Source organism: Diceros bicornis, chromosome 15 (assembly GCF_020826845.1).
Source record: "Diceros bicornis minor isolate mBicDic1 chromosome 15, mDicBic1.mat.cur, whole genome shotgun sequence".
NCBI lineage: Eukaryota > Metazoa > Chordata > Mammalia > Perissodactyla > Rhinocerotidae > Diceros > Diceros bicornis.
In genome coordinates this window covers 52,594,629-52,617,111 of record NC_080754.1, presented here as the reverse complement: position 1 = coordinate 52,617,111, position 22,483 = coordinate 52,594,629, and the positions used below count along the sequence as shown (strand labels likewise).

Sequence of the window (22,483 nt, the reverse complement as noted above, 5' to 3'; positions counted from 1 at the left end):
ATCCACCCATCAAAATGGTTTGTAAAAGTAAGTTATCTGCAAGACGTCAAAGGAAAGGACATCAAAATATCCAGGAAAAAAAAAAAAAAAACTCAGTAAATCATCTCGGCATTTGGCCCACTTGACATTAAGCACATAGGTGTTTCCAGAAGTAAATGAAACCTCTGAATCATTAATAAACCTTTTTCTTGCTGCCTCTGCATATTTGGTCTTCTTGAGGACCTATTCTGGAAAGAGCTTTCGTCATCCAACTCTCTGCTTTTGCTCTTGCCCTGCTCTACCTCTCAGTGCCAGTTCTTGCTTCTGAAAGCAACCAGGGACAATTGCAGATTGTTCAAATGCAAAAATACTGAAGCATGGTCTGTCTCAGTGAGAATCTCCAGCTAAACTCTGTGCCACAGCACTATAGCTATGTAGCACTGTACAGAAACTTTAAGGAATAAGGGAAAAAATAATTAGGAATTCCAGGATAAAGAACCTTAGGTGTTTTTAATGGGTCTACTATTTTACGACTTGAGTGTGATTGTGGCCTTCATTTACTAGTGTCTTTTGTGTGGACTTCTCATACACAGATAAATTACTATATTTTCAGGAGGGAATAAGGATATCAGTCAGAAGCTGCAGCCACTTAGAAATCATGGTTTAGCTGTTCTGCCAGTGTTTTCAGAATTTCTATCTCCAAAAACATTACTGTAATAATTTTGAAAACATGAAATGAAAGAGACATCTAAAAACAATAAACTCGAGTCTTTCTAGGCAGCACTGTCAAGAGAGAAACCTGCCACAAAGCTAACTCTGGTCTGAAAAAAAAAATCTGAAATAAAATAACTCACGGAAATCTCTTGGAAAATTTAAACTCAGGAAAATCCCCTCAAATAAAATGCTTGTAGAGAGGTATTAGGAAAATGTTAACTGAATGGCTTTTGTTTTTATGATATAAAACAGATTATATCCTTTATCAACTTTACTTGAAAATCAAAATCCATGCTGTTTCTAAGAACTTCTTGACCCTTAAACAAATCAAATATGGGTTTTATCCAGTATACATGTTTTCACTGTCCCACTATTATCAATCTGTATTATCATCTTAGCAAGTACACTTATTCTCTTCTACAGAACTCCTTCACGTTATAAAACTGATCCAAACTGATTAAACTTGATCATTAACAGTAGAACTTTAAAAATATGTCTTTGCAAAAATAAACTATAATTTATACACTCTGGTTTGTTCTAGGTCATCTTTTGCCTTCTTTGCTAGACGCCCTAATTATTACAACAACTACATTGCAGTTGAAAGATTCATCTGAAATTCTTTCTTTTTATAGTCCAGGACTTATACCTACCTTGTCATTAAAATTCATTTTACAAACTTGAGCTTTATCTAAGAATTAGAGCAAAGAGAAACACTTTTTACAATTTCTTGTAGATTGCTTCATTTGCTTTAGCATTGTGCAGGTGAGTTGATGCTGTTAACGTTTAATAATTACTCCTGATTATTAGGTCTCTCTTTATATCTGGATATTAAACAATATCTCACACAATGGGAGTATTCATTATGTGATGAGCTGTGCTTACTCACCATTTGGCAGCTCCTATTCCTCATGGAAAAAAAGAATGAAAAAAGAGACCTAGAGAATTTCTTCAGTCAGTTATTTTATCATTGTAACTAGTCCAACATTCACATTTCAAAGCTGTCTGGAATTGCTAGTCTTAATTGGCTTTTAGAACTCTGCATACAGGCTTATAAATGAATATGTTTATAATGCATGCATACACACTTTGGGTGTCTGTTCTCTTTTCTCTGGTCAACTGCACTAAGTGTGACTGTATGCATACATGCCTATCACACAAATCTGACTTTTACCTCTGACTTTGTTTGTGGGTGAACTTATTTGACCATGTAATATCAATTTCATAATTATGTTATTTGGTATGTCTTCTGTTACCATCTTAGATTTCTGTCAGCATCATACACAAGTTTAAAATGAGTACTTACAGAAATAACAGGTATGTGTCTAATATTGGTCTTCTATGTTTTTCCTGATTAACTATTTTCCCTGGTTCTTCAGTTAAAACAAGTAAATATGCTATTCATTAAGGTATGAAACCAGCATATTTTCTTTTGAAAACAATGCATTTTACAACGTGTACCTCAAAAGTAACTATGTTAAAATTATAAATGCCTACTCTAATAAGCAATCTAATGCATAGTTAGGAACAGCAAAATAGTTTCCCTTTTTTAATGCCATCAAGATTCCCAATGACAAGAATATATTTATTATAAAATATTAGACACATACATATTAAATGATTGGCCACAAGTCCCGTTCTTAAACCATCTTTTCACTGATCCTACAACGGTTTTATCTGTGTAAGGAAATAGCTCCTATTGTCAGTAAATATGGATAGCAAACAATTATTATAATATAATTACATTATTTCATCTTACAGTTGCCTTTTGAGCTCCTCTAGTTCATTTTTTAGGAAATATAACACGAACAAGTCACTCATTTACAACACCTATGTATTTCCCACATCTGCAAATAGTGGGTACTCAAAAAATGTTTGTTGTTGATGTTGACAGTTACTCATATGACAGACTTGGGATATTTTCTGCTCACAATCAATAGGTAATTTAATAATGTTTTCCTTTGTCAATAATGCCTCTTGTTTTCTTACAGCAAAGGGAAAAAAACCAATTGATTTGTTTATTATTGTTGATGTATGTTGAAGATTTTTAAATGATTCTCATTTAAACCTAATTTTACAATTTACTACCTCTTATACAGTTTAGTCAGTAAAAATTATCTGGTAGCTGGTAAAATGCCAAAGAATAATCTCATAACGATGATTGAAATAGAGTCTTAGACCATATGACGCTAGCATTACTTAACAGCTTTCAATTGGAAACATCTAATTTAAACTTTTCTTTTTCTTGGTGGTGATTTTCATAGCAGATTTGCCAAGCAACCATTTTAGTACGGTCTTTGAAACATATTTGATTTAGGTAACCATTGGGTTAAAAGAAATAAATGACGATAACATAATTAAATGCTGACCCAACAATGTTTTTAAAATAAAAATTAACAGGCTGAACTTCTTGTTGTTTTGGTATTGTCATACTAAGTTACAAGATTCATAACCTAACTTTATTGAGTGCAAAATATGTTTCACGATATTTTCATGATCTCTATTTCATAGTTATTGTTATTAAAGTTAACCTCACTGTATGGGCCTCCATAAAGCAATTTCCAGCAGTGATATTTTTAAACGTTTTCACATCTACAAAAAAAGAGTATTTTGATTAATCTAAAGGTGTTTCCCATTTATAATTAGGCAAATCGATATAAAATGCATAATCCGATAAGTCCGCACATAGATCATATCTACCTACTATTTCAAATAAAATCTATATAATATTTCAAGAGTATCATTCCCAATTTCTATATAAATCCATAAAGTGTTCTTGATTAGCTCAATACTTTCTATGAATGTCTCCCTATTATAATGGTAAAGAAAAAAAGGTAAAGAACAGCTGGCAATAAATAGCACTCGGTTTTTAAATCATTCAATCACACTCAGAAAACTAGGGCATTTATGAAGTATACTAGCACAACATGAATAAACGACCCAAAAAAGTAGTATTGAAAGAAAGTAGTACTGAAAATGAGTTTATTCTGCATCTTACTTATATCTGTGCATTACCTTTCAATATATCAACAAACAGGCCACAAGGGTCTAGTGCAGCTCACTGTTATTTTTATTCTTCAGGCTTCACTGAAGCCTTAGTGCTCTCAGAGAAAGACAAGAAAATCTTTACAACATACCTGATCATTTATCTGGCATGCAACGAGGTTGTGTTGATCATAACAGCCAGCGAACCTGATGTACTTGAGCCAGCTTCCTACATCTGGTTGACTAGCATCTATGCAGAACTTCACATTGCAAAACTCATCTAAGATCTAGAAGGAAGAAGATGAGAACAATCAATTTCCATACCAGTTCATTCATTAGAATGGTTAATTGCTTGAAAATATTTTATTCAAATGCATGTTCCTCCTTTGAATGTTTAAAAGAAAAAAGTCAGACAGTATGCATATTAATAAAGGAGGAATAATAATAAATTATCTTAGAAGTGGAAACGACCTGCTTTTTTAAAGGAACAAAGCAATTGTAAATTATCACAAAAACTGATTAATTAGTTTCAAAAAATGCTTGTTTCCTTGTTATGCAAGAATGAGTGCTGACAATTTTCTCCAATGTGATTTTTACAAAAAATAATATTGAGCAGCATACATTGACATAACATTTCTAAACGTAATAGTCAATATTTTAGGTTCCAAGAGTCTTCCCATGTAAGTGTATACTTGCACATTTTTACACTTTAAATTAATTCAATTTAAAAAATCTTTAACCTAAGTATTGTTAAATTCCTTTTCAGTTTGCATTTCACTACCATGAAACAATTAAATCACACCCTTAATTGAAGAAGATAAGATTTGTCTCATAGATGCTTCTGACCAAACTAAAGAAAAACAAATGAAAATAAATGATTGGTAAACACTCATAAAATATGGCAACCTAATGTTTTAGTTAATACATGCCAATGTATGTTTCAATTTCACATTTAGTAAGCAAAATAACAAAACTGGCTTGTGAACAAGTAAAACATATATGAGAATATTGTAATAAATTGCCATCATTATATAGGGTTGTGTATTGTTATTTTTCATGAGATTTTACATTTGGCCTAACCTAAATATTGATTCTCACTTAGAACACCTATTAAACAAAAATTGAAACGGGACGTCCATTTTTAAGGTTTTGCATATTTAAAGGAAGCTATTCTGACTCACTAGCAGCGATAATGTTTTAAACATCAATACTAAAAGCTGAGGAGTTGTTGACCTGATGGTGAATAACTGGAAAGACTCATAATGCTAATGTCAGTCAGTTAATGCAAACTTGAGGAAGTTTCCTATCAAAGACTAAACAATATAGTCTAGAACAAAAATTAATGAATTAAATAACCCCCACAGAACTGTGCTGCATCTATGCCTATATAAAAGTTAAAACTAAACTCTTGGGTATTTAGACCAAAAGCAATTTTGCACAGAATTCAGGTAATCACCCAGTTGCAGATTCAAGTCATTCACTCACCACAAACTTCAAGAAGCCTAGTGCTCTGAGGGCTCTTGGTCAAGAGGCATTATGAATAAGCCTTTGACCATGAGGCAATTAAAGGGCAATAAGTAGTCCCACAATTTAAAAAAGAAAAATCAAAACAGAAGATAGGGATAATAATTGGTACACACACAAACTCACACAAACACACACACAAATCAAGTCTTTTTCAAGGACACACCTATTCCCACCACTACCAACAAAAAGTCTACATCAAATACTCTCTCTAGTGAGGACAGATTTTAACAATTTCTTATTTATAAAATTACAAACTCTAAGTTGTTTTCTTCAACTCTCAATGCTGAGTAACTCAGACAACAACTTGAGATTTCCCCCCTCCTCTGATGTCTACATGGAGCATAAATAACAATAGCAATACACATTTTAAAATAGTAAAAAGTTGGGGTTGTTGTTTTGTTTGTTTTTTGGTTTGTTTGGTTTCTGGTTGATCTTTTGTTGTTTGCTTTCTTGACTAGCAAAAAAAAAGAGGGGGCAGCAGTTGTGCTGACACACTAGAGAAATATTTAATGAAGGAAATAGGGTGAAGTCACTGAAATGCAACACCAGTTCCATTTCATATTTGCAGAAAGACGTGGAAAACTTGTTAATTTCGAAGTCAAGAATCATCTATCCCCTTAGCTTTCGAGCATTCCCTTTTGCGGGGGCAGGGAGTTAAGTATTGCATATACTGCACATAAAAATTCTAGGTGTAATTTTATTCCGTGCTAACATTATTGCCATTGCCACTGTCAACAGTGAAATTAATTTAAAAACAGGTTCATTTCCAAAGAATGTCTTTTTACATATATGTTACCTGATTATTCAAATATTTCACCAACATATTAACTTTCTTACTCTCCGTATTCTTGCCCCAAGACAAAAGCTTAACTTTCCCTAGAAACGTTCCCCCCTGGGTGAATTATTCCCTTTTGATTTGCTAGCAGAACTGCATTTGTCTCCCAAATGTCTTAATCGTCTCGGAAATCTCGAATAAAATAAAGTAACAACACATCTTCCGTCATTTCATCTAACACACTCCTGTGTTTTTAAAAGCTGTCAAGTTCCAAAGATAGCTTAAAAAAAAAAAAAAAAAAAAGAATTCCCTTTAGGTGGACTTTAGAGAAAGGCCCTTTCAAAAAACCAACAGCAAAAGGGAAAAAAAAATCCCCACAATCTAGCCAAAAGGTCCGAATGTGACTTTCTCGCGGAGCAGCACACGATGTTGGACAGCAAAGCTGTTACTTGGCAAGGTAGAACTCGGCCGAAAGCGGCTCCAAAGTCGCGTGGCCGGTGCCAGGAATCCAGATTTTGGCAACCCCACCTTCTGAGTCCCTGATACCGACGGACAGACACACGGAGGGAGGGGAAGGAGAAGAGCGCGAGGAAAAGAGGCCGACAGCCGGCAGAGAGACCCACCGAAGGCCGGACGACCCACCCCGGAGACGCGTCCAGACCTCACCGTTCGCAGGAGGAACAAGGAAATCGCCAGTCCCGGCAACGCAGATAAGCAGCTGGGCTCCGCGAGACTGCGGGCAAGGAGGAAAAGAAGGCTGGGGGCGGGGGGCGCCCCGGAGAAGGGGTGCCAAGGCAGGAAGCTGTCCGAGGTTACAAACTATGCGCATCGCCAAGACTTTTTTTTTTTAAGTGAGTTTTCTTACCTTCAGATTTCTATGGCCTCAACTCAGCAATAAAAGGCAATCACGGAAGAATTAAAACAAACAAATAATCAGCAGCCCCCAGCTTTCCTGCACGAAAATCCTTTCAAACGATCCCGAGCAACATTTCGAGATGTTAAAAAAAAAAAAAAAAAAAAAAAAAGGCTCGCGTCTCGATTTCCGAATGGGTGTCTCTCTGATAACTTTGTCCGTCTCTAGGATCTGCTCGCCAGGACCACGCGTTTCAGATTTATTGTCCGCCAACAGTGTATTTTTAAGACCAGAAATGAAGTCTCCTCTCGTCTGGGTGACCCGGGTTTGGTGTGTTTTGGCTTTTTCCCCCCTTCCTAAATGAGCTCGGAGCTATTCCTTCTGGTTCACATCACCTCCCTCTTTTCTCACTTTCTCTTGCTCTTATCAGCCCGATGTGTAATGAAAGTTATCTGAAACCCACTAAAACTTCTTCCACTTCTCTCTCCCAGTTCCAAGGGGGGGGCGGTGAGAGAAACAGGCAGGAGGAGGAGAGTTTGAAAAGGTGGGGGGCCTGGGGAGGCGAGGGGAGCTCTAGCCCCCTTTCAGATCCTCCGCAGCGCCTTCCCCGGTCCTAGACCCTCACGGGATCGTCCTCTTTCGCAACTCCAAGCTCAGCCGCCGGGTTTCTATTTCATGAACTGTCTCTTTAAAGAGGATCTGCTCGGCCATCCAGAAAGAACCCGGGGCGAGGGAGAAAGGGAGCTATCTCCCGCCGCCCAGAGTGATCGGAAGCCAGTCGGGCTCCTCTTTCAGTAAATTTTTAAAGTGACAGCAGCCTCCTCTGGCGGGAGAGGTCACAAAAAGGTCGCCAAGACCCAAGTCCTATAGGGACAGACTGATTATGGATGCACCATCCCCCTTAAACATGTAGATTTCTCCGAGTAAACAACCAATGGGGAGATCTCGCCAGGCAGGATTTCTTTCCCCAGGGAAATATCCTCTGTTTCGATGTCCTGAAAGCACAAGTGTAAGTGTGTGTGTGTGTGTGTGTGTGTGTGTGTGTGTGTGTGTGTGTGTGTGTGTTGGGGGATGGGAGTGATGGGGTGGAGAAGTGCTTTTGGGGGTGTGAGGGTGTGTGCACCGAGGCTGGGGGTGGGGCGCTAAGGGGGCGAAAACGAGGTTTAGGGTAAAGAGACGCTGCCTCATGCTAAACATAATTAACAGAAATTCTCAGAAAACAGCAGCCTAAGAGTGAAAAGTTGGCATGTCCATTTCCAGTTTTCTGCTAAGCATCTTTTATTATGATTATTATTATTGAAATTCGTACTCTAATTTATTCCCTCTATTATTATAGGTAGGTCAGCAGAAGAGCATGCTACTTTTTCAAATCAAATTTTTCTTAAAAGAAAGAATTTACAAATCTAAAACATTATTTGCATATAACCTGTCCCAAAGAACGTATTATGAACTTAGAGAGGTTGACGATTGGTGAGTTTTTGCCATATTCTTTGATACATTAATTAAAACACTGTGAATGCCCAAAAGTGGAATTAAGCAATTTGACAACTCAGATTATTTTTAAACTTTTAACATTATAAATGCTGGTTTTGGTGATCAGTACTATATGGTGATTAATAACTTTCCAATATATATGGTTAATTTTTATCAACACATTTCAGAAACGACACTGGAAGGAAGATATAGGGAATGCGTGGCAAAATAAAAGGGTCTAAGGATTTACTTTAGCCAACCTTGCAAAATTTAATAAAATCCATCTTTAAATGGAAAGAAATGCTTTTTAATCACAAAACTCCATTCATAAATACAAATGGACGAAGTCCAACTTCTGGGCTCAACAATGGAAAGTTAAGCAAAGTAAGGGAGTCAAGGGACACTTGTGGGGTGGGTTGGAGGGAGAGGGGATGGAAAGCGTGCTTATGTTAAACTTTATCTGCAAACGGGGACAACACAAGTCCCCTTTTTGTGTTCTCCAAGTGCAAATAGAAGTGTAAATCTAGTAGATCTATATTTCCCCAAAATGCTGATTTAAAAACAAAAATAGTAACAAAAGGGAGGGATGTGGGGGAGAGAAAATGACAAGAGGTGGTGACTAATTCGTTTCGGTGGCCTGTTATCTGTGACATTGAACTGTTATTTCAGATAATAGCCATTGTTTGAGGGAAAATCGCACAGCAGTGGTAGGTAGGACAGGAAAAATCCTTTGTAAATAACCTAAAACCCGGGCAGATATTCCCATAGAGTTCGGCGCTTGAGAACCTTTAAGAGCCCCCGGTTTGCTGCCATTGATTTCCTGCCCTTCCTCAACTTGCCCATTGTCGGAGCCCTTTTTTTTTTTTTTAATTTAGCCATAAATTGGACCGGCTCGAGCTATGAGCTGTTCTATTTTCTTCCTGTCAGGATGAGGGATTTGTTTTATGATGCATTGTGTGTTAAATACAAGTAATCTGGGGAACCGATTGCTTCAGACAGTGCGGCCTGATCAGGGGGTCTGAGAGCTCAGCGCCCCAATCCCTCTCCCCGGCCCCGCGGCCCCCACCTCATTGCCCTTTACAAAGCCTCTCTGAGGAGGAGGAAACGTCGGTGGATAAACAAAAGGTCGTGTGGAATCAGTGGCAGGGCCTGGCTAAATTAGGATTTCGTGGAAAAGGCCTCCGAGTTTTTTCCCTTATATTGGGTTCGGGTGGGGGAGGCGGGGCGACTTTCAAGGTCTGGGCACTTGCAGGTGCGGCAGGAGGCCGGTAGATGGCGTTGCGCCCCGAATTTAGGCGCGGCGCCGGCGGCTCCAGCCACCCAGGTGAAGCCGCCGCCGCCGCCGCCGGGCGCGGGTAGCGGGGCTCTGCCCTCCTCCTCGCGCGCCGTCCCGCGCCTTCCGGAGGCTCAGCCGGGACGAGAGCACCCCGCAGTCCAGACCCGCAGACAGCGGCCTGAGCTAGGGCTATTTCCACATAGGAAATTCTCTTCCCCAAATAGAGCCAAAAGAGTTAATACTTTCTCAGAACCTGGAAGATTCATCTAGAGAGATGGGGAATTACTTAGCTTCATCATTATTATTTTATTAATATCATCATCATCAGTACTGTTCTCTACTGAATAACTTGTGAGAAAGACTAAAGGAAATCATCAGAAGGACCTGGACAAACTAAATCTCTTTCTCTCTCTCTCTCCCCCCCCCAGCCCGCCCCCGCTCCCCTTTGATTATATAATAACTTCATGTAAAGACAGTCACCTCACTTTTTCTTGACACAACTTAAAGTTTAAAAATAGGGTTCTGAAATCCCAGAGTAGCTAAAGGGGCCTTGTTTCTCATGAAAGGAGCCTCTTGCTATTTAAATACTAACCCTTTAGGAGAAGACCCTGACCTCCCTCCCCCAACCCCCATCAGAAGTGAAACGGAAGAGGAGACAGCGGGCTGGAGGAAAAAGTTTTTGCAGGGGGCTTGCTGCCCGCCCCCGCCGCCCCTCGTTAACTTGCTTTCCATCAGGAGGTTTCTAAAACAATAAATAAATACAAGGAGCCAAATACCACCGCCAATTCCCTTTATTCCTTGGGATTTCTGGTGGAATCTGTTTACAGTAGTTCCCGGTTACAAATTAATCTGAAAAAGCCGCTGTCTGCTCAGCAGTAATCAGGAACATGCGTGTTCTGCAGTGTTTAGCGCTGCCCTTGAAATGGGCTATTAAAAATAATGGTTTTACTATAATCTCAAACCAGCTTTAATTTGCAAACATGTATCAGGACAGATGATCTAAATATTAAGGGGATGGAATGAGGGAACATACTACAACAAATGTAGAGCTTTGGGGAAAGCAGAAAATAGAGTGATTCATCATATTTTTAAAAACATTTTTCCAGGAGGAATTTTTCTGTCTTGTTCTGTTAATTGTTGTTTACCAGGAAAAAGGCATTGGAAAATATGAGGTTTGAGTGTGAGCTGATAGATTTTCTGGGAGCTGTAAAGATCCCCCTTTGGCTGATGGCAGGGCTGGGGTGGGAGAGGTTAATGTGTTTTCTTCCTGGTTTGAAAAGGGCATAAACCCTCCTCAGGCCCCTTCCTTCCTCCCGCATCTGTGTGGATTGCAGAATCTTTAAAAGGCTCAAAGATTTCCAATAAGGCCACTGGCTCTGCCTTCATTGTGTAACTGTTTATTTAAAATAAGTCAATATATTAGTTAAAGCAGTAAGAAGTTAGTGCTCCAGGATTCAAGTGATTCCCACAAGACTGTAAGCTGATGCCTCTTTTAAGCCTTAAACTTCATGGTTGTCCCAGAAGTAAAAGTTCTGCTAATGGAGACCCTATGGGCATGGTACATTCCAGCACATCATTAAAGGAAAGAAAAGCAGTCCAGCCAAAGCCAGATGAAATGACTGCACTGTCCACTTTTAATAGGCTTCCTGTGGACAAACAGCCCTGTAACACTCTGCAGAGGACAATATTTAAAACCAAGACAACTTGCTGGCAGTTTTCAATACCATAAAGTTAATAAAGTATGTTCCCATTCACCCTGACATTATGTTTTTAGTTTATAGAGGAAGGCACTTTATAACCTCAGCCTAAGTAGAGTTCTCTCTAATTCTGCATTTTTGGGTTTCTTGAGGTGGCTAAATATACACTGAACTCTAAGCCCGACATTTTTGTTTTAACACTGTTTTTTTGTAGCTTTTCAAGAACGTACAAGTGCATTTTTACATTTCTCAAGTGCAGTTTCATTCATGGAGACCCTGTTCAATCCTGTTTCATACAGTTCATGTCAAGAAGCATGAAATAATCTGAGAAATTGACATTTGGCTGAACAATAACTGCTTGCTAATTAAATTAGCTTCATGTATAGATATTGATGTGTGTTTAAAAAGAAAATCAATGCTTTCTTTTCCACGACAGAAAGGGATTTTGTAAAATCTTGCCTAACGTGAGACAAAGATAAGAAAAAAATATAAGCACATCTTTAGGACTGAAGAGACTTCCCACTGATTTGCATACAAATATTTCTCCCAACACAGAAACTCCAATTTATCTCTTCTCTTTCTTTTCCTCCAAATTCTTGACCATCTACAATTTCTTCTCCAAAATCTTTTTACTTTATAGAGTAAGCCTTGTAATGAAGCATAATGTTTAGGCAAGAGAAACTAGATCAGAAAGCCATGGAATCAAAGGTAACATGTTGTTTAATTTTCATTTATGTATTTTTATCAGGGGAGTATTTCACAAGCTTGGGTCCCTGAACTTGAAGGTGAGTTCTGTGATGTAGGTAGATAGACCCAGCAAAACACTCTAGCACAATGAGTTTACAAACAAAAAGGGCTCCGAATGTATATAGTCACCAACACACATCACCACTGCTCAGGAGAGATATTTGTGGTCTCTCTTGATGGACTTTGTCTTTTTTTTTGTTTTTTTAATCTATGGGGGGGAAAGCTGTTAAAAAAAGAAAAGAGGAAATTAAAGGTAAAAAAAATGTAAATAAAATATTTCCCTTGGTCTGGAAATGGGCCCGACTGAAAGCATGTTAATCTCCACCTCAGTAATTTGGTTCTCCAGGAGAAGACAGAAGCCCTGCTGCTGTGCCCTGCACTTCATAAATCACATCTTTATGTGGACAAGGTCAGGGCACCTAACAGCTCAGACATGGGCCTTTGCAGTGGCTGGAGGATTCAGGCATGTTTACTCTCCCGCTCTGCTCTCCGAGGAGTAGTCCAGCACGCTTCTAATTACTTTTGATTATTTTCATTTGCTGGGGTCAGTCTGGCTTGCCAGGACTGCTGGAGGGTTGATTTCCTACAAATCTTGATGTCTTTGTAGGACGGCACTGTGTGCGTTCAGAATTAGCACCCTGTTATTGTCCCTACAGCATGGGATCCTCCTCACAGATACTGTGATATAAAAGTTACCCCAGTGAACCATTACCTGCTTCCCTTTTTATTAATTAACTACACAAGCATAATCACCTATCTGATCTTTTTAAAAAAAAATGCAGACGACTTTCTTAACAGTTGAGTATTTTATAGAATATTTGGCCAGAATGAAAGTGAATTGTTTTTTTCTTGCTTCGAATACAGAATGAAATACTTTGCTGAGACAACAGCTCTAGTGAATAAATTATTACACTCAAAGATTTATTTCCGAAACTCCAATTAAGGCTGCCATATTTAAAATATTTTTTGTTGGGCTATTTTGATGTATTTCAGTCCTAAGCTATTACGCTGAGTGGTTATTTTGTGGCTAAAGCACAACAACAACAAAAAATTTATACCAAGTTTAAATGAAAACACTGTGATAAAAATTTTAATAAGATATAATAAGATTTCGATAAAGAAAGAGACAAAATAGCATTATTTTTCTATTCCTTATCCCCTCAAAGTAGAGATATTTAATGCTCTGATGTGTATGCATTAAAAGATACATTCAAGAAAAAAATTATGAGCAAATAAATATCAGAAAAACTGAGAAATAAATATTCACAAAAAAACACATCAGTCTGGTTGTTCAGACAATAAGCATTTTTAGATCACTGATCAAAAATTACTATTATCTTTTTATTTTATAGAAGATAACTTGGATCATGATTATAACTAGTCTCAAAAAGCCAAATCCCTCATTTTTCCTAACTTTAGATCAAAGAATTAAGGTAGTAAATGCTTTTGGAATTAACCTCAATTCTGTAAGGAATTAATTTTTTGTTATTTTATTAATTTTAATTCAATCTTTTAAGACAGCATTTAGCACATTGTACAATAACTCCAGGCCAGCTTCTTCCCTAAGGCTTTAGAAACAACATTTAGGAGTGTGTTTAGACTCATAATCTTATGGGAAAAGTAGGTCGGAAGACCTTTTTCTACTCCTGTCTCCACTCCTAGCTGTGTGCCTTTGGGTAAGTCCCTTAACCTTTGAATCAGTTTCCATGAAGGTTTCATAATATCAACCTAATTGGAGTGTTGGGAAAATAAATTGGGTGATATGAGTAAAGTGCTCTGAGTTCATGGGAACAGGTCATAATACTATAAGTTTCACACTATTTGTGTTTGTGTAATGGGTTAGAATAGGCTTACACACACAATGAGGAAGATAGTCTGGTTTATACTTTGGAGAATGGCAAAGTATAAGTATTTTTCTATCCTCTTGCTTCCATTCCAATGTCAGTTGCCCTAATCCTTACCCTGACCTATGGAAGAGAAGAATTTTAAGAAAAATGTTTTAATTCTCTCAAGCTGTGCTACCCCCGAAGATGTCCGTCTCTCTCTGGCTTGCAGCTGAGTTTATTCTGTCCCACCCACTGTGTTCTCTGCCAATCAGTAAAAGGGAGAGTTCTGAGACAGAGGTAGAATACCACTGAGATCCAAGAGCTCTAAAAGCCAGAGTAGGAGGCCACACACACACACACACACACAGACACACACACAGACACACACATCCAGACTAGTTTTAGGTCAATATTTCTTATCAAGGCCAACAAATTTATTCTCTACAATGTCCTCTGGTGAACCTTAAGTGCCAGGAGGGCAGGATTGGGTCTATCTTATTTGCCCCTATTGCCCAGAGCCTAACATAATGGGAAGTACATAGTAGGTATTCAGTAGATGTCTGCTAAAAAAATGTATTGGGTCCTTCCTTAATTTTCATTCCCACCTAGCTTGGATGCCTAGCTTGGATGCTTGTTACTTCTAGTCTGAATTATTATAATGACCTTGTAACAGATCTTCTGACCACCTCTCACCCCCCCACCAGTTTATGCTCAACACTGTTAATCTTCCCAAGCGTCAGCTGTTACTCACTCCCCTGCTCAAAATTCTTCAATGGGTTCCAGTTGCCTAACAATTCAGTATAAACTACTCTATTTTTTGAAAATTAAATGAGGCAATGTACGTAAATCACTTAGAATCGTGCATGGCACACAGCATCTGGTCAATAAAAAAAAAGCTATTATTATTTTTGGTATTACTAATATAATTGTAATTATAATCATTGTTGTTCCTCAGCCTACAAGTCATTTTGTCTTGATTATCTTGGATGAAATCTTATCTATCCTTCAGAGCCACCCCCTTTTTATGCCCACTGATTCCTACCAACCAGGTTTGACCTTTTCATCCTTCACCCCAAATCATCTGTGCTTCTCTCCTAGTTTATAGCCAGTTCTACCTTACCTTACAGTTGTATCTGTAATGCTTTTCAGTATTCATTATTAACACCATCAGTGGACCTCCTTCAGGGTCATTGTAAGATTCTTAAGAATGAAATCAAGTTTTATTCATACTGACATCTTCAGTAGCATTCTTTTCATAATAGGCTAAACTACCTTTGAACTTCCCTTGGAAGGGTGAATTAATGATGGCTAATGTAGGAGGAGTTGCTATATTTAATATCCAAGGAAACTGGACTGTTTAACACTGTTCCCCCTTGGGAGTCAATTGAGGTACTGATAATCCTCTTTTAGAGAATTTAGAGATAGAAAAATCTGCCGCTGCCGCTTCTTAGGAGTAGCGCTTTATTGCCCCCTCCCCCCCATTTCTGTCCCGGTACCAACTCTCTGCCCTTTACTTGGTGCGGACCCTGGACTCCTCCCTTTCCCTTATCTCCAGTGAAGCGTCATTGGCTTAGTCAGTCTGTTAAACTGTTTCCTCAGGGCCTTTGCCTTCCTACTGACACTGGCCTAATGGAGGCTCCTGTCATTTTAGGCCCGAATTTTGTGGCATTTTTACACCAAAAATCAGTCTTCCTGAAATAACAAAATTATAACAATGTTTTGCTTTACCTAAAAACAAAAGGTAAAAAGCAAAGAAAAATCACAATAATAAAAACTCCGGTTGATGCTACTTTGCTAGAAAATAAAATCCCTAATCCAAAATGCAATCTCGTCTATAATTTGATGTCAAATTTATCTTTCCAGGCTCGTTTCCTGATTCTTCCTTCTACATAAATCTTTAGCTCTGGTTAACAACCAGGGATATGAGTAGAAACTCTTGGCCCTTTAACTGTGTTCACACAGGCCCTTACCTTTCCTTATCTCTGATATTCACAGCATTCGGGAGGTGGAACAGTAGATCAAGGAGGTGAATTAATAGTTCTATCTATCAAGCTTACGCACAGCCCTCCAGGCTCCCTTCCTTGAAATTCTTACAGTACTCAATATTAAAACCACTCACTTGTCAGTCATCGTATTTAGGGTCAGTTGGGATGTTTCTCTTATCTGCTAATCTACCTATAAGCTGTTTGATGGCAGGAAACACACTTCACACCAGCATTTTCCAATCAGTGACTTGTTAACAGGTATTCCCTGATAATGTGTTCTGTGGTCAAGGAGGTAAATAGAGCTCCTTCTTGAAGCTTCACAATGAACATCAATGTGGTAAATGCTCTAACACTCTAAAAGTCTAAGAAGTTCAACAGTAAAGAAATCTATTGGGCTTGTTTAATGGGGCATCAACAAAGATATTTAAACATATATGAAAGCCCCTTTCCCCTTCCACTGGAATACCTAAGGGGAAAAATTTTGGAAATAAAGTTTTATATTACTTTGCACCTGTTTCAGCAAAGCATATAAGTATTCCCCTGAATATTTTTCTATCAGTTGACTGACTGTTTTCAACTTTTGATCAAAAAATGTTACTACAAAATAGTAATAGATAAATAGAGACAAAATCAAGCCTCAACTTTTCATTCAACTCGAAAGCATTTGGAAGATCTATCCAGCTCACAAACAAAGAAGGTTATCAGTCAACTCTAGCCATTGATCCTTTGCCTGTGGACTGTTGCAACTGTACTTGGGTACATGAGATGAGAACCTTCCAAAGGAATGTGTATAATCTCATTTCAAAATCAACCCACTCCTTCCTATCCTCTTCCATTACAAGCCCTTCGAAAGAACAGATTTTACCGTGGGCATATATACATGCAATGTTTTATATTATTTAGGCTTTTCTTAATAAGATTTAGCATTACCTAGATATGTATTTTCCCAGGAGAAAGAAAAGCAGCAAGTTAACCTCAGTCTATGGATGCCTGAATTAAACATTTAAGAATTTGCCTTTTCTCCAGTTTTTGGTATTGGATTCATGTGTTGTGCCTGCCGATGGCTGTCTAATCACTAAACTAAGTGGATGTTAAATCAGACGGCATACAAAATTACAGGAATTTGATCTTTAGATAAACCACAAACTTTGATGAACTAACGTTGTTCCAGATGAATTAACTCATCATCCTGAGGAACAGGACATTTCACAGGAGCGACCACACAGTCTTCTCTGTAAAGAGCACTAATGGCCGTGATTAATTTGTGATCTATTGAAAATGCTTGCTTCTAACTAAAGAGGCATTCACTAAATGGAGGGGGAGGGATAGTGAGGCAATTCTGGCCCCAGAATTATTGCTCCACTACAAAGCTGTGATGGTAGGTGCTACTTATGATGTCTCCGTTACAGAATTATTAAGAAACAATCAATGTAAGTTCTTATCAATGATTTAGTGAAATATTTATTTTTCTCTATGTTGGAAATCCTAAAATTCCATTTTATTATGTCAATGACCACAGCCAGACACTTTAAAAATAGAGAATAAAAACTCTATAGAGCCAGAAAAATGTGTTAGGTTTACAATCCATTTAATGGGTGTCACATCTTTTGATGCATATCAAATGGTAAACTGTCAAAATACTCCATAGTGGTTAAAGTACCAATAAAATCTCAGTATCGTTGTGAAAATATAGACATTGATTTCAGCTGTGGCTTTAAAAATATCTTTCCATAAATTGTGTTGAGTCAATTCTTCAACTTCGAATAAAATCCTAATATAGCCTGTCTATAAACTCCAGAATTAAGTACTGGTCAATTTCCAAGATGCAGATTCTCAAAAGTATTTGTGTTTTGATATGTAGTTCTTGGCTGGAACACAAATCCAGGCTTGCTAATGCAGTGCCCAACAAACTAAGAAGGGAGAATGCCAGAAGGGACATGAATGGAAATACTTAAAGAGGGAAGAAAAATACGCACCTCAATTCACACATAATTTCTCTCCCCATATGATCTGAACTACCATTTACAAATAAGCCATGGAACCCAGTCATGAGGTGGAGAAAATCGAAATTATGAGCCCAAGAAGATAAGATTGAAATGACTACAGATTTTAAATTTTAAACTCATGCTTTTGTATAATATTACAGTGTATCTTACACAGTTTTACCTTCTTCCTCCCCACTTCTACTCTTACAAGAGCTAGCAAAGTTCATACATCCTCAAAAAAAATGGTTGGATGAATCAAATTTAAATGATTCATTAAGTACTTTAGCTATATAATGTGTTTGTATTAATTTTGTGGGGTTTTTTGTCTCTGCAGAAATTATCATAATAAATGTTTATCATTTCCTGTACATATCTCCTTGGTAACGAATACTGGAATATTTTAAGAAAGTCATTAAAAGTCTTTATAAAATACATTTTGCTAAATTTTAATCTTGGAAAGCACAGTGGAGTTGTAACATGTACACCTTCAAGTTACTAATGTTCAACTACTGTGAACAGAAAGAAAGAGGGGGAGGGTGAGGGAGGGGGAAAGAGAAAGAGGGACAGAGAATGAGAGAATGATCCTTTACCCAGAAAAGAGCATGAGATGAAAACATGAATCATCTGTTCCCTGGGTAGGAATCAGCGTTCAAATGCCTTTTGTAGTATGAGTATCTTGTTGCATTGAGTGTGACTCTCGAGTCTAGAGATATGTATTTTTCACACCATGCAGCCCCTGAGTGCACATACACCATTTCCTCTGATGCTCAACCGAAGCCAAGGTGATCCAAACCAACACTGGATGGTTTAATGGCTGAGCAAGGAAAATTTTGATTGCATTTGATTTCCAGTTACCTGCTCACTGCAGAATCTAAGCCCCCAGTAAAATGTAAATTCACCAAATTTTGTTTAGATTTTGAAAAACATTCCATAGCAGTGACAAGATAAATAATTAAGACAAATAAATTAATGTATCCTGTACCCACGGTACTTGTAGAGGGCAAACCAACATTTCTAATTCTTCCCTGTCCCCAGTAACTTTGTTTAATGTGGTCGAGGTGATCCCAGTGGCTCATGACTCACATGACCCAGCTGTCAAATCCCCAACACCTAGAATGTGGTGGCACGAGTGTTTTCACAGATGAACTGCTTCTTGTGGCCGTTAGCAGGGAAAGTGATGGGCTGAGCGTGGTAAGCTGCCATAATGAAGTAAGAAGATGTTCTTCCCAGGGCTCAGTGAACCACAGGTTTCCTCTCTGCAAATATGAAGTCACTTGGGCTCATGAGCAATCAGTCTCATCCTCAGTTTCCTGCTAAGCTGCAGCCCTCTGATGTTGGAGCACTCAATAGAGTCTCCTTCTAGTTATGTGATACTGAGAAATTGCTTAAACTTCTTGAACTTCTCTTTCAATGTCTTTAAAATTGTGGTAATGCTGCCTATATCATAGAAGGCTATTAGGATTAAACAATGGAGATAATGTATTTAAAGCACTTAGTATAATGCCTGGTGCTTAGTAGAGACTTATAAAGAGGAAAAATAGTATGCAGTGACTAAAAGCACAGACTCTAGAGTAGGACAGCCTGAATTTAAATCACAGCTTCATTATGTGCTAGGTGAGTGACATGTGCCAAGTTACTTACCACCTTGGTTTTCTCATCTGTAAATGGGGATAATGATAGTATCTCATAGGGCTATTGAGAGGATTAAAGAAGATAATCCATGCACAGCACTTACATCAGTGCCTAGCACATAAGCACCTAATAAACATTAGCTATTACTAAATGGAGTTCTAAGAATAAAATAGCTGTTACTGTCTAGGTAAATGCCCTCTATGGTTTGTTTTTTTCATAGACATCGTTATATCAGAAGAGAAACAAATATTTTTTTCTCCTAATTTATTTACTGTCACTCAGGCAGTACTTTGTTTCTGAGAAACAGAAATAGAAACATAAAAAACCAGAGAAGAATAGCTAAAATAGGTGATAGGAATGCAAATTTATTATGATCTCAAACAACTAAGCTAAGAATCACAATTCTAATGGGGAGAAATATTTCCTAAGAAAGGAATATTGGAGATAGGTAAAAGAAAGCACATGAAGAGAAATAGGAATCTTCATGATTCGACTGAAAATGATACATGTCTTTAAAATAAACTTTGAACAGAAATTAAGTTTGAAGTACATTTTAGTCAATATTTGAAGTAGGCTATTAAAAGATACAATTCTTCAAAATGTAGGAAAAAATGGGTGATGAAACATTCAAGGAAAAGGAAAGAGGACACACAGAGTAAGAAATTGATATGAATCCAGAGGACCACAAGAGAGGTAATTCAATTTTGGGTGTGTAAATTTGTTCTATTGGCTGGGGCCAGAAATGTGAGTGGGTGCCATCGGAAGTGGATCCTCCAGTGACAGTCAAATCTTTAGATGACTGTAGCCATCAGCTTAACTGGAACTTGATGAGACCCTGGGCCAGAACTGCCCATCCAGCTAAGTTGCTCCTGAATTCCTAAACCATAGAAACTGAAGACAATACATATTTATTGCTGTTTTCAGCCACTAAGTTTTGGGGTAATTTGTTATGTAGCAATAGATACCAAATACACCAGCCAAAGCTCTTTGGTGGATATGGAAGAATTCAGTCACTAGGCCTCCTCTGATTGTCAGGAAATTCAGGCCCAGGAAGGAGCACCCTCCAGCCTTCATTTAGCCTCAGCCTGCTCACACCTTGTTGTAGCTCGAAAGGTATGGTTTCACACTCTCATTTAACAAATACTCGCCTCTGGTTCTGCTCATGAACTGTTGCTCAATAGACTCATCAGCACATCTCAGGAGCCATAAAAGTTGAGTCACATTAGTGAACAAGACTTCACTTCCAAATTATGGAAAGCTTTCCAAAGCCTGTTGGAATTTAGGCTATATTGGATTGAAAACAGGAAAAGGCAGTGATTATAAGTTTCAGAGTGGTGACATTATGACAACAAGATTTCAGAAAGATTTGTTTCCTGCTTCCAGAGCCATCATATTTTACATCATGAGCTTTCAATTGGTTTGGGGGCATGTACCAAACTAGGGTTCAGTTGCTTTGCAAATTCAGAGTGATTTTTTTGTTATTGTTCATAAATTGGCTAAGACGTTGATCTTTGAACGCAGAAGTGCCCTGCTAAACTGTTTACCAGGAGTCCCTCAACTTCAGCCTAAATCTAGAAGAAAGGCAATACAACCATATCACTGCCAAATGCATCAATGAAAAACACTATTAGCAATTTCTGTTTCTCTCTCTTCCCACCCTTGCCATGGACTAGGACCTTGCCCCTTGCCTGTAGTGGTAGGACTTTCCTGGGAGCTGTAGCCACTTCTGATAAAGTGGCTGTTGGCTGCCACTTCCACAGGCTCCCAGAGAGATTGCCAGGTTTGCATAAGTACCAACCAAACCATATCAGATGAGACAGAGAGCATAGTAGGGATAACACATTATCTTTTTCAAGGAGCTCACTTTAATTAATTAATTAAGTCACTAATGATACAAAACCATGCCCTCTCATGTACAAAGTACAAGTAAAATTGTCACCACAAGAAAAATAAGAAAAATGAGGAAAAAGATACAGACGTTAGAGAACTTGCCCACAGTCCTAGTACTAGTTAAGTGGTAGACCTGTGGCTGGAAGACAGAACTTCTGCTTCTCAGCTAATGCTTTTGCTACGCCAGTGGCTCTCCATCAATCCAGGCAAAGAGGCTGAATTTAAATTAAAATTTTTTTTCTCTTAGAGAATCTGGTAATTTCATTTATCATTCCACTTCACTTTGATATTTCCTTTGCAGTTTTCATTTTTAAACACTTTCTTTGAAGTCTTTCAAATTACAAAAGCAATACATGCTTGTTTTACTAACCAAACAATACAACACAAAGGTGTTTCACCATTCTGAAGTAATCGATATTCAGTCCAGTGTGGTTTTTTTCTTGTAGTATTCTTTGCTCACACAAAATAAAGAAATATATAATATATGCTATATATATATCATATATATTTTTATATATGTTTTGTTTTTACCAAAGTTATACTGTACATATTATTGTACAACTTCCTTTTTTTGAATGTGACAATATATCATAGGCATGCTACAAGTTAGAAAGTCTATATCTAATTTGAGGGTTTTATCTAATTTCTTTATGCATACATACACCCACGTGTACATACACATATACACACACAATTTTACATGAACTCTTGGGTTTTGGAATTACTCTGGGATATCTCCCCAATCCCACACCACTCTCTTCAGTTCCTTGGCTCCTGATTCACAGGTCAAAAATGACCAAGCTAAATATGCTGCAAGATAAGGTTTAGAAGCCAGAGGGAATAAAAAATTAATGTAAGCCATTGTCTCTGCTGTTAAGGCCCATGCAATCTATTTAGAGAGACAAGACTAAGCGACTTGAAAGAACAGCAAATAGTACAAGACTGTAAGTCATTAAGTGCTAAATTATGTGGCTCGAATGATAAGTGCTGCAGAGATTCAGACAGGAGGGAGATGCGCAAAGGCTGGTGGCGCAGGGGAGGCTTTATGAAAGAAGTGAGACTTGTGCTCATTCAAAGGCCGGGCAAAAGTGGAAAAGAATATTCCTGGGGCGCTTACCATGCGCGGAGTTAGGCTAAATGTA

The 22,483-nt window shown here is 38.0% G+C and overlaps 1 protein-coding gene across 5 annotated transcripts in view; it reads right to left on the bottom strand.

Moving 5' to 3' along the window:
* Positions 1-22,483, bottom strand: part of MECOM (MDS1 and EVI1 complex locus) — a 346,247-nt gene that overhangs the window by 57,955 nt on the left and 265,809 nt on the right. For all 5 annotated transcript variants that reach the window (XM_058556392.1, XM_058556393.1, XM_058556395.1 and 2 more), the window contains exon 3: positions 3,828-3,962. In XM_058556392.1, coding sequence (XP_058412375.1) covers positions 3,828-3,962 — 135 coding nt within the window. The remainder of the gene's footprint in view (positions 1-3,827; positions 3,963-22,483) is intronic.